The following is a 15,141-nucleotide window of genomic DNA, read 5'->3' on the forward strand; positions in this document are numbered from 1 at the left end:
AACATTTAGAGGGGCATTCTGTAAACAGTAAAAATGCATGCATAGGTGAGTCTTCCATGGCATATTTTCTGAACCCACAGAATTCCAGTTTCCTACGTGGCACATGCACATGTTTACAGCTACACTTGCTCACTCTAGGTCAAAGCAGAGATACTATGAACATGCAGTATGTGCTTTAAGATGTGTTGTACTCGTGGAACACCTCCAAGTAGTAGCAGTTTAAAAACAGTTTAAAATATTTACATTTAATTCAGTAAATGCTTTGTATCTGGGATTGTTTTGGGCTTGGACTTGTTTGTGGGAATTGTGTGACAGTTTATACTGCTTTATCTGGAAAACACATTCATATTGCTTAATATTTTTCCCATAAGTTTTGTTTTAGATCGCAATCTGGGGTTTATGCAGGCCAGTGTCATGATTGTGGAACCAACTTGAGATAATGTGTGCTTTGTGACTTGACACACAATCCTGCTATAAATAAGCATTTGAGAAAGGGTAGCGTACAGCCTTAAAGGATGCGTAAGGTCTATAACAAGGTCAAGCTTAGGTATGATGCATCATTCAGATGATGGAAAGTAGAAGGTCTACTGTGTGCCAATAAACTGGCATCCTCATTCTGCAGCAGTGTCCCAAGATGGAAAGGCTCAGTAGATTCATACTGATTATGCTGATCTCTAACCCTACTGTCACAGTAGAAACTGATTCCTTAGACTAGGTGACATAGTGACAAGTGACCACCTTCAGCCTTCTAGTTTTCATGATTATGGCCTCAGTGTAGTCTCATCTTCCTGTTCTTTGCTGACAGGAATGGAAATCCATGCGGTCTTCTATTGCAAGAACACATTTTGTTCCAAGCTTGACAGATTCTTTACTCAGAAAGGACTTTCTTCACATCCCTGTTTTAAAGACTTATTCATTGAGGACGTGATCTTTCTGCGATAGAACAAGTGTCCTCATCCTAAGAGCAGCCACTCTGTGTAAACTATACACAAAGTCCCACTAGGGTTGCTGAATCTGAGCTGCCAGAGCCACTTAGACCACACATCTTGTCCACTCCATGGTCAAAGAACAACTAAACCTCTTAATCCTGTCTGCATGCTGTATTGAGTTGTAGCCATGTAATTAATTGGCTGTTTGGAAGAACGGGCGACTTGTGTTGCCAAGCAGGTATGCTTGATAGTGTGCCAGTTGGATGAACTTATACATTTCCTTCAGGTGGCAACACACACTGTAAGTATCCTATTCCATCCATCATCATGTAATATTGCACCACATTCACAGAAATGCTTGTTGTGGTTGCTGTTTAAAGGGGCAGTGAGGATCTGAAGATGTGCTGGGGTCGTAACAGTCACAGTGTTGTCTGACATTTTCATTGTTTGGTCATGACTGGGTGTGACTAGGTATCAAAACCAATTTTTGATGGGAGAGGTCAGTGGCAATACACTTTTAAAATACACCCATGGAGTTTAAGCCACACAATCTGTTTATGAGCAGACCCAGGATATTTGATGGGGTGATTGGGGCTGATCTTGTTTGCACATGAGAGCGCAATTAGTTCCAGTTGCCTCATTGACTTCCCGTGGATTGTAATTGAGATGTTGCATGCATGTGGGGATAAAAAAGGTGTGGGAAGAAGGAGGAACAAGAGACAGAGAGAGAGCGAGATGGAGGTTAAAGGGAATAGAAGGATGACGAAGATGGCAGAGGAGCCAGCGTGCAGAAGAGAGGAGGCAGGCAGCCAGGTAAGAGAGCCCTGAGGATGAGCATATGGCTGCCATTCAAAGGGGCTGAGTGCCCTGGAGGTAGAAGGAGTGACCCGTTCTTAAAGAGGCCACCCTTGTAAGGCCAGGGAGTGGCAGTGGGAGTCACAGGAGTGAGGCTCAGCCTTTCTGGCAGCAGGGACTGAGTCTGAATTTTAAAGGTTGGCTGTGCCCGTTGGTATGACATCTCCTATGTGGTAAGCGGAGGAGCTGTCAGTTTTTAGAAAGATAAACCAGGGCAAGTGAGTTTTTACAGAACTGTTTCCTGCCATGTGTTCTAACCTTGTTTTAATGGATTATGTATTTGATTTAAATTTTATGGATAGATTATTTATCTACTTGTTTATGGACTTGCAATGCACTGAATTTGCACATTGGAATTTTGAACCCTTCTTTATTTGGTTTTAAAATAAAAGCACTAGCACGCTAACACCACCTCTTGACTGTGTGTGTTCTCACTTTGCCCTGCTAGTCGTCAGTCTATAATTATCAAGGGTTCTGGGTTCAAGCTACCAGGGACCAACCTGGGGCCTCATGTATAACGCCGTGCGTAGAATTCGCACTATAACAGGACGTAAGCACAAAAGCCGAAATGTGCTTACGCACAGAAAATTCCAGATGCAGGAATCTGTGTGTACTCCAACTTCCGCGTTCTTCCGCTCCATAAATCCTGATCAGCGTGAAAACTTAACGCACGTGCACGCGCCTTCTGTCCCGCGTCGTCTCCTCACAGAATTACGCCACTTTGAATATGAAAATCAATATAAATAGACCTTAAGCTCGGTTTTCTGTGAAAAGGCAATGGCAAAAGCAAGAGGTAAAATATAAGAATTTCCAAGTGGAAAAAAGAAGTTGTCACATATCAAAGTCGCTGTGAAAAGACGAGACGTAGCCCACCATCTGAGTGTCATGTGGAAGCTTATTAGGGTACATAGAAAAAAAGGCACAGAGTAGGAAAAAAGCACGAAATGTCAACTTTAATCTTGAAATATCCGCTTTAATCACATAGTTTATTTTGTCATTAAAGTAGAACATAAACTTCATCTTAAAATCATTTAATTTACTAGTTTCTCAAATCCCATTGTAACTAAAGTAGCATGTTAAATGCTTTGTTTTGTATTTGATCTTCAATGTGCTCTATGTATGTGAATCACTACGTGCTTCCGTTCTTTCTCTTTCTCCGACAGGACACAGAATCCATTACATTTGTGATATTACAGCTCTCTGAGTAATTAAAATACTGAGATGTATACGTGATATCATTTTCGTGATGATTGGAATGAAAGCATGTTATTAAGAACACAGTGGCGCAGTGATTGTTCATGTCTCACACAAGATGCTGCTGCGCCATGTGCGACCTTCAATGAAATAATTTATTGTAGCAGTACTGTCTCTTTCAAACGTACTAACCTCCAATTCCTGTTGTTACTTTTCTTTCCCCAAATACTCAATCGCCACACAATCAGCTCTGTAATAGACGTTAAGCCATCTGTAAGCTTACAATGACGATTCTTCAAAACTTTTAAGGAACATTGAAATATCTTCATAGTATGTGTTTAATTATTATATCCATCTATCCTTCCAGTGTCGCGCCAGCCTCGGCAAATATACAGCGTGATGCAGGAGCAATACGTGAACCTGCTAGCGCTGCGGCACCGTGTCCTCACATGTTTAATTATTAACAATACAGATTATTTAAATGAAGTTGAAATTTCATCTGTATCATATAATCAACATATTTTGCTGCATTTCATCTTAAAAATGATATTGCCATCATATGTAAATATGCGCTTTATAAAGTGGCGCAGGTTGTTCGATATTATAACTGTAGTGCAAGTTTACAGTGGGGTGATTGTACTTAAAAGTACAAACAGTTCTACAAGGAGTAATTGATTGAGTGCGTTTAAAGTTCTTGGGATGAAACCGTTTCTGAACCGCGAGGTCTGTACCGGAAAGGCTTTGAAACGTTTGACCGTGGGTGAGGCAGTGTATGCTTGATACGGTATCCCGATAATTCTCTTTCCGATCAGCTGCTGCTGTGATTCACACTCAGATACAGTGATATAAATACTTTGAGTGGTGCAGTGAGAGTAATATGGAAAAAGATGATCCGCTGTGGCAACTCCTAACGGGAGGAGCTGAAAGAAGAAGTGAGAGTAACAACGCTAAAGCAGTTATGGTATTTGGAATACTATGGCTGTTCCCAGAACCATTATATTGTTACAGGTCAATTACAATCAGATGCATTACACTAATAAACAATATGTGGTTAGTTTCAATGTATTTATAAAGCCGCGTCAGGAATGTGGTTCTAAGAAATAAAGGGTAACCACGCAGGAACAGTAGCACTGCTTTGACGCTGGGTGCCACCAGTCTGCCAAACCAAGTGGAGAACTTGCGTACGACAAGGTATGAGGTACCATGGAAAAGTGCAGGGCTTTACGCCAAGTGTAGGTTTTATACATCGCGATTTGAATGTGGAAATGTTCTTACGCAACATTTCTGTGCATGCGCACCGTTTATACATGAGGCCCCTGGACTGTGACACATTATTAGTAGTCTTAATGTCCTCTACAGAAATTTACCCACATCAGTGTATTTCACCTGTGTGATAAGAAGGACAAATCTCTGTCATCTTGGGCCATGTAATGTGCGAGAGGATGACACGCTCTACAAAATATTTTATAACACCTGTGTTAGTGATTTTGTGTTCAAAACAATCCTAGTGCAGTTTTTTTCACACAGAACAAGGTTAGGCTTACCCAGGGTGAGGCACCTGAATAAACAAAGACATCCAAGGGTCAATTCCATGAAATGAAATGTGTTGCGTAAACCTGCTTGTCCAAGTTATAGTCATGGAGAGCAGGAATCCATTCCAGAGTTACTGAGTACAAGGTGTCAACCAGCACTGGGCGAGAGACATTAGGCCATAGCAGATCAAACTCGCTCATTCTAGTTCTTAGGAAACTGTGGGAAGAAAAACTAGGAACAGTCTTGTAAACACAGGAAGTACATGCCAACTGTACCCAGACAGCTTTGTGCCATAGTGCTGTCCTGTCACAAAACAGACGCGTTTATACATACAGTAAACCAGAGACACTTAATTCTAGCTTCTAAATTCTTCATTTGGCTGATTTACATGAAATACAAAGACTCTGATCAACTTTAGCCTCAAGTCTGTAACGGATAACTTGCAAAAAAAAAAACAAAAAACCAAAGTTGAGGTACATTTCAGCATAAAGCTGAAGATGAGTAATTATTTATGTGGTATGTTGATGTAATTGTAATGTATTTGTATCACAGCATTAAATGAACACCTTTATAAACTAAAGTTATTCTTATAATTTGGCCATATTGGCGTTTAAGTTCTAATACTTTGTTCTATTTCTCTGTTTGGTATAGCATACAGTATCGGAGCAGGTGTAGTGTGCATTAGGTATTACATGATCTCACAAATACATTTTTCCCACATTATATGTTATATGTAATAATTTGTAATGACTCGGCAGCTTTCTGTAGATGATCTCGTTCCAAATTTGGAAGGCCTTTTATTTCTGTGCAAGGTCACAAGAGCATGGAGAGACCAACACTGCAGGAGGGGGTAAAGCAGAGGCCGCGGGCATACCAGGGTGCCAAGAAACTCAAGGGACAATTTGTCATGAGCATTTAACCTGATAAACAGCTTTCCTTTTTTTTTTCTTTTTTTTTGATTGAGATAGGTTTTAGATCTGTACCTCTAAAGAACAGTTATAATGAAGACTTGGAGCTGGCATGTCTGCTTGTACACCTGGAGATTTTTAGTGGTGGGGTAAGTGAAAATTTGTTATTTGGAGGCTTTATGTCAGGGGTGAGCAACGTTAGTCCTGGGGGGCCACAGTGACTGCAGGTTTTTTGCTTTATTCGAAAGCATTCCTTATCGATAACGGGTGTGCTTTTAATTTCATGTCTTGTTAGTGTTTTCACTCTGCCACATCAAGAAACTCTTTTATCGCAGATTTTTTTTTTTCCTTTCCAAGGAACTCGTGCAAATGGTTTGAAGCCTAAAATGGATGATTAATTGTCATTCCTTCACTTGGTCTTCTGTCCAGTTTCCTTTTACATATTTTATTAAACCAGATAGTTCCCGATGAATACCTACAAGTATAAATGGAAACAAGCTACATGGAGAGCTACTGGTTCCATTATCATTTGCATTTTATTCTTGATAAGGAGCAATTTAAAAAAAAGTGAATGTAAGGATAAAAGAAGCAGTTGAGGGTGGGAAATCTTAAAAAGCAAGACCACTAAAATGAAGCATATAAACTTTGCTTGAACAATCAGTGCCACAATAATTGACTTCTCATTAAGAAATTGAGTTGGAGCAAAAATCTGCAGCCATTGTGGCTCTCCAGGGCTGAAGTTGCTCACCCCTGTTTAATAGCTACTACATAGTAGACTGTTTTCAGACCCCTGAGTTAGCTGGTCATCTGTTGGCTGCATAGTAAAGTCAGTCAGTCCTAGTTAAGGCATTGTGTTAAGTTGGCAGCATTAACTGGTCAGGAATTAAAGTGGCCCTGTGATGAAGCGGCCCTCCAGGATCAGAACTGGGCTCCCTTACTTTGCGTTTCTGTTCAGGACACCCTGACCACTTTTTCCTTGTCGACTTATGATGTATCTGGATGCAGCACTTGCAGATTTTGGTAGTAGAAATTTTGATCAACTGCAAACAGAAATTGAAAAGCAAGAATGAGAACTAGTTATTGTGACATATGACTAATGCAAAAATCACTTGTCTTAAAGAGCCTTGTCAGATATTCTCATTTAAGTGACACAATTCAAGCAATACTTAATTAGGGTTATGTTTATTTTTCCTTCTTTTTTTTTTGACATTTCATTGTGAATTTCTTTCTTTTTTTTAATACACAAATGGTGTCAGTGATGGGATTGCAGATAGCATTTCTGCGGAAATGGGGAAGGCTGGCCTGGGCACTGGGGACGTGTAAAAAGTAAATAAAAGTGAAAGTGTTTTGTCCTCCCTTCTTTTCGTCTTATGCAGCATGAGAATGGGGAGTGTTTTATCGGAGGGGGGTCTCAGTCTCTTCGGGAGTGGCCTGGAGCACCTACAACAAGTCAGGCATATCGAAGCCGAGACGGCTCCTTTGAATCCCGCTACCAGCCCCAGAATGAGGACTTGCGACTGTCCCAGGAGCAGCTACTTGAACTTGCAGACAGAGACAGAAGGTGATCTCCAGCTTCTTGTCCTTTTCCTTTAACTCAGTGGTTCTCATGTTCGGTTCTGATTACCTACCTACTCTGGTTGCTGGTTTTTATTTTTAACCAGTTTCACAATCAGTCATTTTACCTTTAACTGATCTCATTGTTTAATTAGCAGGTCTTTTTTAATTCTATTCTGAATTTGGAAAAGTGCAGTAGTGTCACATTTAATTTTAGAAGAACTGTAGATATAGTTAGCATAGCTTTCAGTGCTTCCATCTATTTGGTCATTTTTCTATTAATTAGCTTTTTTCTGTGCAGTTTTCTACCTTAATTGTATCTTAAGAATGACAATTAATGATGAGCAGAGTAAAGATCTAGGCAAATAATACTAAATGCTGACTGGCCACAACTACTTCCGAGTCAGACCCAGTAAGGTGCTCATTAGTAAATAAACTGTGACTTAAAGGAACACTCTGCCCATTTTTTACATGTTACTTACCCCATGATGGTTGTAGGATGAGAAAAAAATGTAATTTCATGTTTTAATAGAGAACAGAGATAGTAAAGTGTCTGATGGAAATAAGTCTATGATGACCAACAGTGAACTACATCAAAATGTCCATTAAAAAAAGTCTTCTACTCGTATACTCACAGCATCTCAAACACAAGCATTTTTGCTAAAATATTGTTAAATAAATCACTTTGGGAAAGTCTTGTGAACTGATCTGGAAGGTACACGGGCTCGCCCAAACATTTGACCTGAAGACCTGCGACCCCTCATTCATTGGTCACGAGTCCAGCCCTGTAACATCTAAATCATTGGCTAAAATTATGTTTCATGTGATATCAGCAGGGCAAAGTTTACAGAGTGGCAATTCAGACTTAAAGGTAAGCAAATGATGCCATTATTGGGAAGAGAATATGCCCCTCAGACCAGGGGTCCTCATTCCCAGTCCTGGAGCGCCGCAGTGGCTGCAGGTTTTTGTTCTGACCTGGTTGCTTAATTAGAAAGCAATTCTTGCCAATAAAGCACTAACAAGCTGTGAAATTAAATTAACTCTGCTATGTCAGGTCATTCTCATATCCTAGATTTTCTTTCCCTTTCTATCATGCAAATGATTTGAAGGCTAAAATGGACGAGTAATTCTCAGTCCTTCAATTTTTTCTCTTCATTTTTCTTCCAAGTATTTAATTAAACCCAATAGTGCAGATAAATACACACAGGTGTAAATGTAAATAAGCTAAATGGAGAAATGCTGCTCTCTCTTGTCATTTGCGTGTTATTGATAATAAGAAGCAATTAAAATAGCTGTTTAAGGCAAAATTAAGCAATAAGGGCTCAAAATCACTAAAGTGAAGCAGAAGTGTTACTTTAGCAATAAGTGCTTTTTATTAAGCAACTGGGTTGGAGCAAAAACCTGCAGCGACTGCGGCTCTCCAGGACCGGGATTGAGGACCCCTGCCCTCAGACTCTTCAATAAGCAGAAGGTCACTTCACTCCTACCGTTTTGCAGCCTGACACTAAACAATCCTCCCAAAGTTCTGCACTTGTGGCTAACCACTTTGAATATCCCTGTAAATGTAATGACGTGAGATGGGTCTCCATTCAAATACTCGTTCACGTCCAAGAACTTCCTGTTTTTGGTCATGAGAGTGCTTTCCAGAAGCAGTTTATTTAACAACGTTTTAGTACAAAAAATACGCATGTTTGGGACGCAGTGAGCATACAACTGGATGACTTGACATGTGGATTATACGATATGAGTAACGTGAGATTCATTCATGGACATTTTGATATTGCTTGCTGTTAGTCAACATTGGTCACCGTAGACGTCTATTCGATCAGAAGATTTTTCATCTCCATTCTGCATGAAAACATGCGATTAAACATTTCTTCTCAGCAATCACTACACACTACATGGGGTAAGTAGCAAATAAAAAAAAATGTATATAATTTTTGAGTGGATTATTTCTTGAAATATTCAGAAAAACCCTTAAAAGAACTTGATGTAAAAACACGTAACAAATGTACAATAAATACTTGCTACATTCCAATACAAACGGAGCACATCCAGTACTGAAGTTTCTGGACTGACATTAAAATAAAGGCAGGAGTCCAAGGCCACCAGTCACAGTGGGCCACTTGGAGTCACATTTACAGAAAGACTAAAAATATAAGGACTGGTCTCGGCACCATAGCATGAAACGGATATGATTTTTAATACCTTTTTTTAGTTATGGTGCCGTTTTATGTTCCTTTTTTGAATAAATTATTAATATTTTAGAGGGTAGATGCTTCTGTTAAGAGTTCCTGCTCTGTCGCTCCTAAAACCTGCCAGAGAATGTGCACAAGGTTGCACTTTATCTTAAACTCTTCCACCCTGTGATGTCTTTCTGCAAAATGTATCAAGGTGACTTCAGTGCAGCACTGTGATGGATTGCTGCAGTTTATTAAACTGTACAGAGGAGGCTCATTGGCTAAAGTGAAGGTCACTGAAGATGGAACCTACAACTGAGGAAGGAAAAATCGAAAAGCTGAAAGAGAGGAAGGAAGGACGGGATCAGATTTTACTGCCACTAATGGTGGCAGTCACTGTGTGACATCAACAGAAGAGTGAGATCACAACTGAAGCAATGAAAGGTGGCCCACAGTTATTAAAGTGTTTGCAAGGTACAAAATACTGCAAGATGTAGTTAACCCTTTGGACCCCTGGAAGCTTGAAAATACAAATTGTGGATGGTTTCTGAAAATTTAGGAAACTTGTTATGCTGTTATAAGTGACTCCGTGCCCATTCATGGGTTTGTGAGAAACTATTGTAGCAGCTAGCAGGCTAGACTCGTGTCTGTGAGCGCTTCACAGGGTGGGTGGTGTTAGATTGCTTGAGAGTCGGCATCAGGGAAAGCCTTGAGAGGATTCAACAAAAAGTATAAACAGGAGTCCCATGGAGCCATTAGTGCTTGCTTAGTTCTCAGTAGATGCTGAAGTGTCTGACAGTGGACAGCAGAAAGTGACAGAGATTGCCGATTCCATGTTAACTGGCAGTGTTCACATTGTAGGAGAACCCTGTTTTACTGCCATAAGCTGATTCTGCCTTCTGGACTCCCTTAACTGCTTGTTTGTGTCAGGCTGGTGATGGAGGTCACGACACAGGTCTGTATCTTAATCCATGTGGAAAAAGAGCCTTGCTTATGTCTCATGAAAAGTGGTAGTTCAATGTGATGCTGGAGAGAAGTTAAAGGTGTTAAGAATTTTGGTTTCAAATTGTGTATTCTCCCACAATGCAGTTCCTCTACTTATTAAAAAAAAATATATATATATATATCTTAACTGAGATTTCATAGCAGCAGAGTAAGACTTTGATGTTCAGAATGTCCATTGGCAACCCCAAATCCCGCTAACTGCTGCTGAAATTTTGCACACGGGGCATTAAAGCTGCTACATGATGAAGTGAATATGAATGCAACAGAGTTTCAATGACAAAACGAGTGAATGACAGAGGCTGCGAGTCTGTAATGAAGCAAATAATTAAAGGAACAGCTCAAAAGAAGGAAGGAGGGCATGGGCATTTGAAGAAGGACAAACCTGGTTGAATGGGTTATACAAGAAGTCATTGTATGGGACACCTTGCCTGCAGTCATTGACTTCACCATGCAGCAGCAGTTGCCATCCGTCACGCATTTGCTCTTTCACATCTGCATGACAAATCAATTCAGGCTACAGAAAAAGAGGAAGAGGAAACTGTGGAAGTGAGAAGGAGAGACAGGACAGTGGCATGCAAAAGTCTGGGCACCGTTGCTTAAAATGTCTGTTTCTGCGAATAGTTAAGTGAGCCGAAGATGAACTGATCACCAAAAGGCATAAAGTTAAAGATGACACATTTCTTTAATATTTTAATCAAGATTACATCTTTATTTCCTTCATTCACAAGTATAAAATACCAAAAAAAATGAAAAGAGCATGAAGCAAAAGTTTGGGCACCCAACATGGTCAGTACTTAGTAACACCCACTTGGGCAAGTAAACAGCTAAGAGTCTTTCAAATCTCACTTGGGGTATTTTTGCCCATTCAACCTTGCAAAAGGCTTCTCATTCTGCCAGATTCTTGGGCCGCCTTGCATGCACTGCTCTTTTGAGACCTATTCACTGATTTTCAATGTTGTTTAGGTCGGGGGGACTATAAGGGCCATAGTAAAAATGTCAGCTTGCGCCTCTTGAGGTATTCCATTGTAGATTTTGAGGTGTGTTTCAGATCATTATCTTGTTGTTGGACCCATTCTTTTTTAACTTTAACTTTTTATGGTGTGATATTTGCTTCAAGAATTTGCTGGTATTTCTTTGAATCCATTCTACCTCTACCAATGACAAGTTCCCTGCGCCACTGTAACACAAGCACAAAGTATGGTCAATCCAACCTGATGGTTAATAGATAGAAGGGTGTTCTTTTCAAGGAAGTCAGCACACTTTTTTTCTCCAAACATACCTCTATTTTGACTTCATAAGTCCACAGGACTTGCTTCCAGATTACTTGTTTAGATGTTCATTTTCAAACTTCAGGCTCTGAATTTTGTGGCTGGGATGCAGGAAAGGTTTTCTTCTGCTGGCTGTACCATGATGATCGTATGTGTTCAGGTGTTGCTGCACAGTAGAACAGTGCCCCACCAATCCAGAGTTTGCTTAATGTTCCTTTTGTTCTTTTGTAGTCAAATGGCGGTTTTTAGTTGCCTTCCTAGCAATCCAAAAACCAGTCTTACAGAAAGTTTTCTCGATCTTCCAGACCTCTATCAACGGAGCAGTGTACCCATGCATAGGCCTTCGGGCTAATATCCCCTACCCTAATCTTGACCTCCACCATTCCTGTTAATAAAATTACAAACTGAAGAAATCGATACCTGAAAACACTTAGCTATCTTTTTGTAGCCTTCTCCTGCTTTGTGAACGTTGATTATTTTATTTTTCAGAGTGCTAGGCAGCTGCATAAAGGAGCTTATGGCTGCTGTTTGTTGGGTCAAGGTGTGAGGAGTCGGAAAATTTATAGAGTTGTGCAATTTGCATCACCTGGGGTTTCCTAATAATGACTGTGAATAAACTGGAGCCCTAATGAGCTAAAGTGTGAGAGCTTGGGAAAAGTTATCGGGGACCTCAGATACCTTGGGTTGCCCAAATCTGCATGGTGCTCCTTTTCTTTTTTTATTTTACAACTGTACACAACAAAAAACAATCCACTAAATCTTGCTGAAAAGAAATGTGTCATCTTTGGTGATCACTTAACTATTCACAGTAAGACTATTTAAGCCCAAACTCTGTGTGGTCAGGCAGGCGGTCATCCCCGAGTGGGACTGATGGCGCCCTTGTCTCTAAAGCGGGTACAACACTGTGTTCTAGGCTGAGGTGGCTTCACACAAGCAGACACGAATGATGGACGTTTTCCTTTGTTAACATCCTCTTAACGGTAATGAAATGATTCACTGGAAAAGACATAGCTTAGGATTAGTAGACATCTTGCTACAGATGGAAAAAATAAAAAAACCTGATCCTTCTGTTGTTTTTCTTTCTTTCTTTCTTGTGTGGCTCTGGCAGGTTAATTTGGAAGCCGCGGGACAATCGCATTTAGATGAGGTGGTCCTGTTCCAAGTGCCTCCAGTACTGACCATGTCAACTGACTGCTGTGAAAACTGGTTTCTATGGAAACGTTACTGCTTTTTCGCCTACATTTCAGGCAGCTGCTCCTGGTTTCTCTGTCTTAAAAGGCCTCACTCAGACGACTTAAGCCATGGGATCTTGGAAACCCACAAGTCCAACCGAGAAGAATTGTGCTGTCCGTCTTTGGGAGAGGGATTGGTCGGTCGTTGGGGTGACCCTTCAGATTAAGTGACAGCCATTAAATAGTCCATTATTAATAAAGGATATTGTTATGGGGAAGGAGGTGATGGCTTACATTCCACTTTGTACACAAAGATGTCCAGGTCAGCTTGGCCAGCTTAAACACCAGCTGCTGGGGTCTTCTCTCCATTCAAAGGTGTCAGTCACAGATGTAGCTTCGTCTGCATCCACGGGGACAATAACTTTACGCATGAGCATCCCATCTTGCCCGTGTTACTTCTGGGTCCTCTTTCTCCATTTCTTCACGAAGGCAGGAGAAGGAGGGGATTGAATACATAGCACAATAAAAAGAGGGATGATGCGGTATTTATTTTCTTTCAAATTTGGCTTACCCCCCACAAAGCCCAGTTTCAAGAGAAACGACTGCTAAGCTGCTGTGGCGTCTCTGTCCCTGTCAAACGGAGTGTTGTCCCCTCGGTCAGTCCCTTTTGTGTCACCCGTTTTCATTCTGTCAGATCTCTCGGCCTCTCTCAGCAGCCGCTGCTCTTCATAGTTATGGCCTCCGATTCGGGCTAACCCTCTTCCTTCAGTGTTAATCCAGGAGGCTTCAGTTTTGTTTTAATGCAAATTCATTCTCTTTGCCTCTGCCATGTATGTATTTTATTTTTAAACGTGTTTGCAGTAGTCATAATGTCATGGATTTTCAGCAGGGTCATCATGTGCTGCAATGGAAATCCACATGTGGTTTATAAAAAAAAAAAAAAAAGCATTTGAGACGTCTTCATGCTGCCTTTCCTCCTCATTTCTTTCACTTCTTGCCCGTTTTTTGTTTGTGTGCCACCTTTGGAATGGGCAGACAGACTTTTGCATTTATCCTGCCTGTGCTGTAGTGGCCCATTTGTCCCTTGTGCCACATTCGAGTTTGCCCTCTTACCTATACAGTGAAGACATGCCCTGGTGGGCACAGTGGCACCACTAGGCCAGGCCTTCATTTGGGTGTGTTATGAACACCAAGTAACCATTAGAAGCAGTATTACCAAAAACAAAACAGTATTATGGGCACCCAGGCCACGTCCAGCCATCCTGCCACCCGTCCGAGTGGCTAAAACCTTTTCAAATTGGGAGTAGCCAGCCAGCCAGTCCGCCAGCGCTAAAGAAGGCTGTACCAGGACCGAGACTGTGTGCCTCTGAAATACACGATGGTGTCTGTCTTAAATAAATTGGAAATGCAACCAAAAAAATGCTGTATTCCAAATGCTGCATGACTCAAGGGTTGTCCTTTGGATTCGAGTAATTTTATGGGCTGATGTCTAAAAATGAAATGAAATTGTAGTCTGTAAGCTAGTCTTTTAAATCTGTTTGCTTCAAACCTGGAGAAATGGGGGGAAATTAGAGGACATCCCAATGCGATTATTTTATCGTGTGTTGGGTGGCCATGTAATGAGCACGTTGTGCTTCCTAGACCCTCTGCTCTTCTCAGCTTTAGGAGTTTCCTCGTTTTTGACCAGTGAGAATTCCTGTACCAGAAGGAATGGCTAAGGTATTAATCGTTTGTGCCTTTCCGTAAGAAATAAAGGACATTTGCAGTCCTCTCTAGTCAGCAACACCTTGCACTGCTGCGGGGCACTCCATGTATCTCACAAGCCACCGCTGAAGGCGACAGACAGACAGACAGGCCGGCCGGCGTCCGTCTAGCTGCCGTCCTGAAGGCTCCCGCTTATCTTCTCTGAAAGCCTCTAGTGAGCAGTTCTCCTTGCACTTTCAAGTAAAAGAAGTCCGATGAATGCTGTGTTTAGAGCACAACTCGCCCCGATCAGCCCTGAACTCGATAGTTTAACTCCCAGCTGCCCGTTTTCAGGTCAAGAAACTGTAAAAATATTAAGGTACTGTTGCTTTAGGAGATGGCAAAGCTGCTATTGCTCTTCTATTCTGCTTCAATGTGCCTCCATTATATTATATATAGTGGGTTTATGTTAAGTTTGTCTTTGTTTTATCTATTAAAAAAAAAAGAAGCCTTTCTGTAATGTGCCTAAGCTAAGACAAATGTAAATTTAATTTTGCCTTTCATATGAAACATACTCAGCCTGGAAAAAATAATAAAAGTACATATTGAATGTGTTTTATCAGGCTCTGTTCCTTTTCTTTGACCATTCCTTCTTTTTTTTTAATGGCAGGTATCTGCTGGTATTTCAACGTCTATGTAAGTGACTGACACGTGAAGAGTCCATTGTAGACCGAAGAGGTAGCTTTCTGGTATGGAAAGGGGCTGAAAAACCCACCACAGAAATTTAAAAAAGGGAAGGTGAAGGCCGGGTCCCATTACACGAGTTTCACAGCGATTGCCAGTCATAGCGCCGATCGCAG

General features: G+C 41.0%; 1 protein-coding gene across 2 annotated transcripts in view; it reads left to right on the forward strand.

Moving 5' to 3' along the window:
- Nucleotides 1–14,895, forward strand: part of plcg1 (phospholipase C, gamma 1) — a 190,540-nt gene extending 175,645 nt beyond the window's left edge. The window contains exons 30-32 of one of the 2 annotated variants that reach the window (XM_039735804.1): nucleotides 5,480–5,568; nucleotides 6,796–6,980; nucleotides 12,535–14,895. In XM_039735804.1, coding sequence (XP_039591738.1) covers nucleotides 5,480–5,568; nucleotides 6,796–6,980; nucleotides 12,535–12,568 — 308 coding nt within the window. In that variant the 3' untranslated portion in view covers nucleotides 12,569–14,895. Of the gene's footprint in view, nucleotides 1–5,479; nucleotides 5,569–6,795; nucleotides 6,981–10,014; nucleotides 12,507–12,534 lie in introns of those variants that run through there. The other variant, XM_039735803.1, reaches the window with a different exon arrangement.
- Nucleotides 14,896–15,141: the final 246 nt, after the last annotated feature.

This window comes from Polypterus senegalus, chromosome 14 (genome assembly GCF_016835505.1).
Source record: "Polypterus senegalus isolate Bchr_013 chromosome 14, ASM1683550v1, whole genome shotgun sequence".
NCBI lineage: Eukaryota > Metazoa > Chordata > Cladistia > Polypteriformes > Polypteridae > Polypterus > Polypterus senegalus.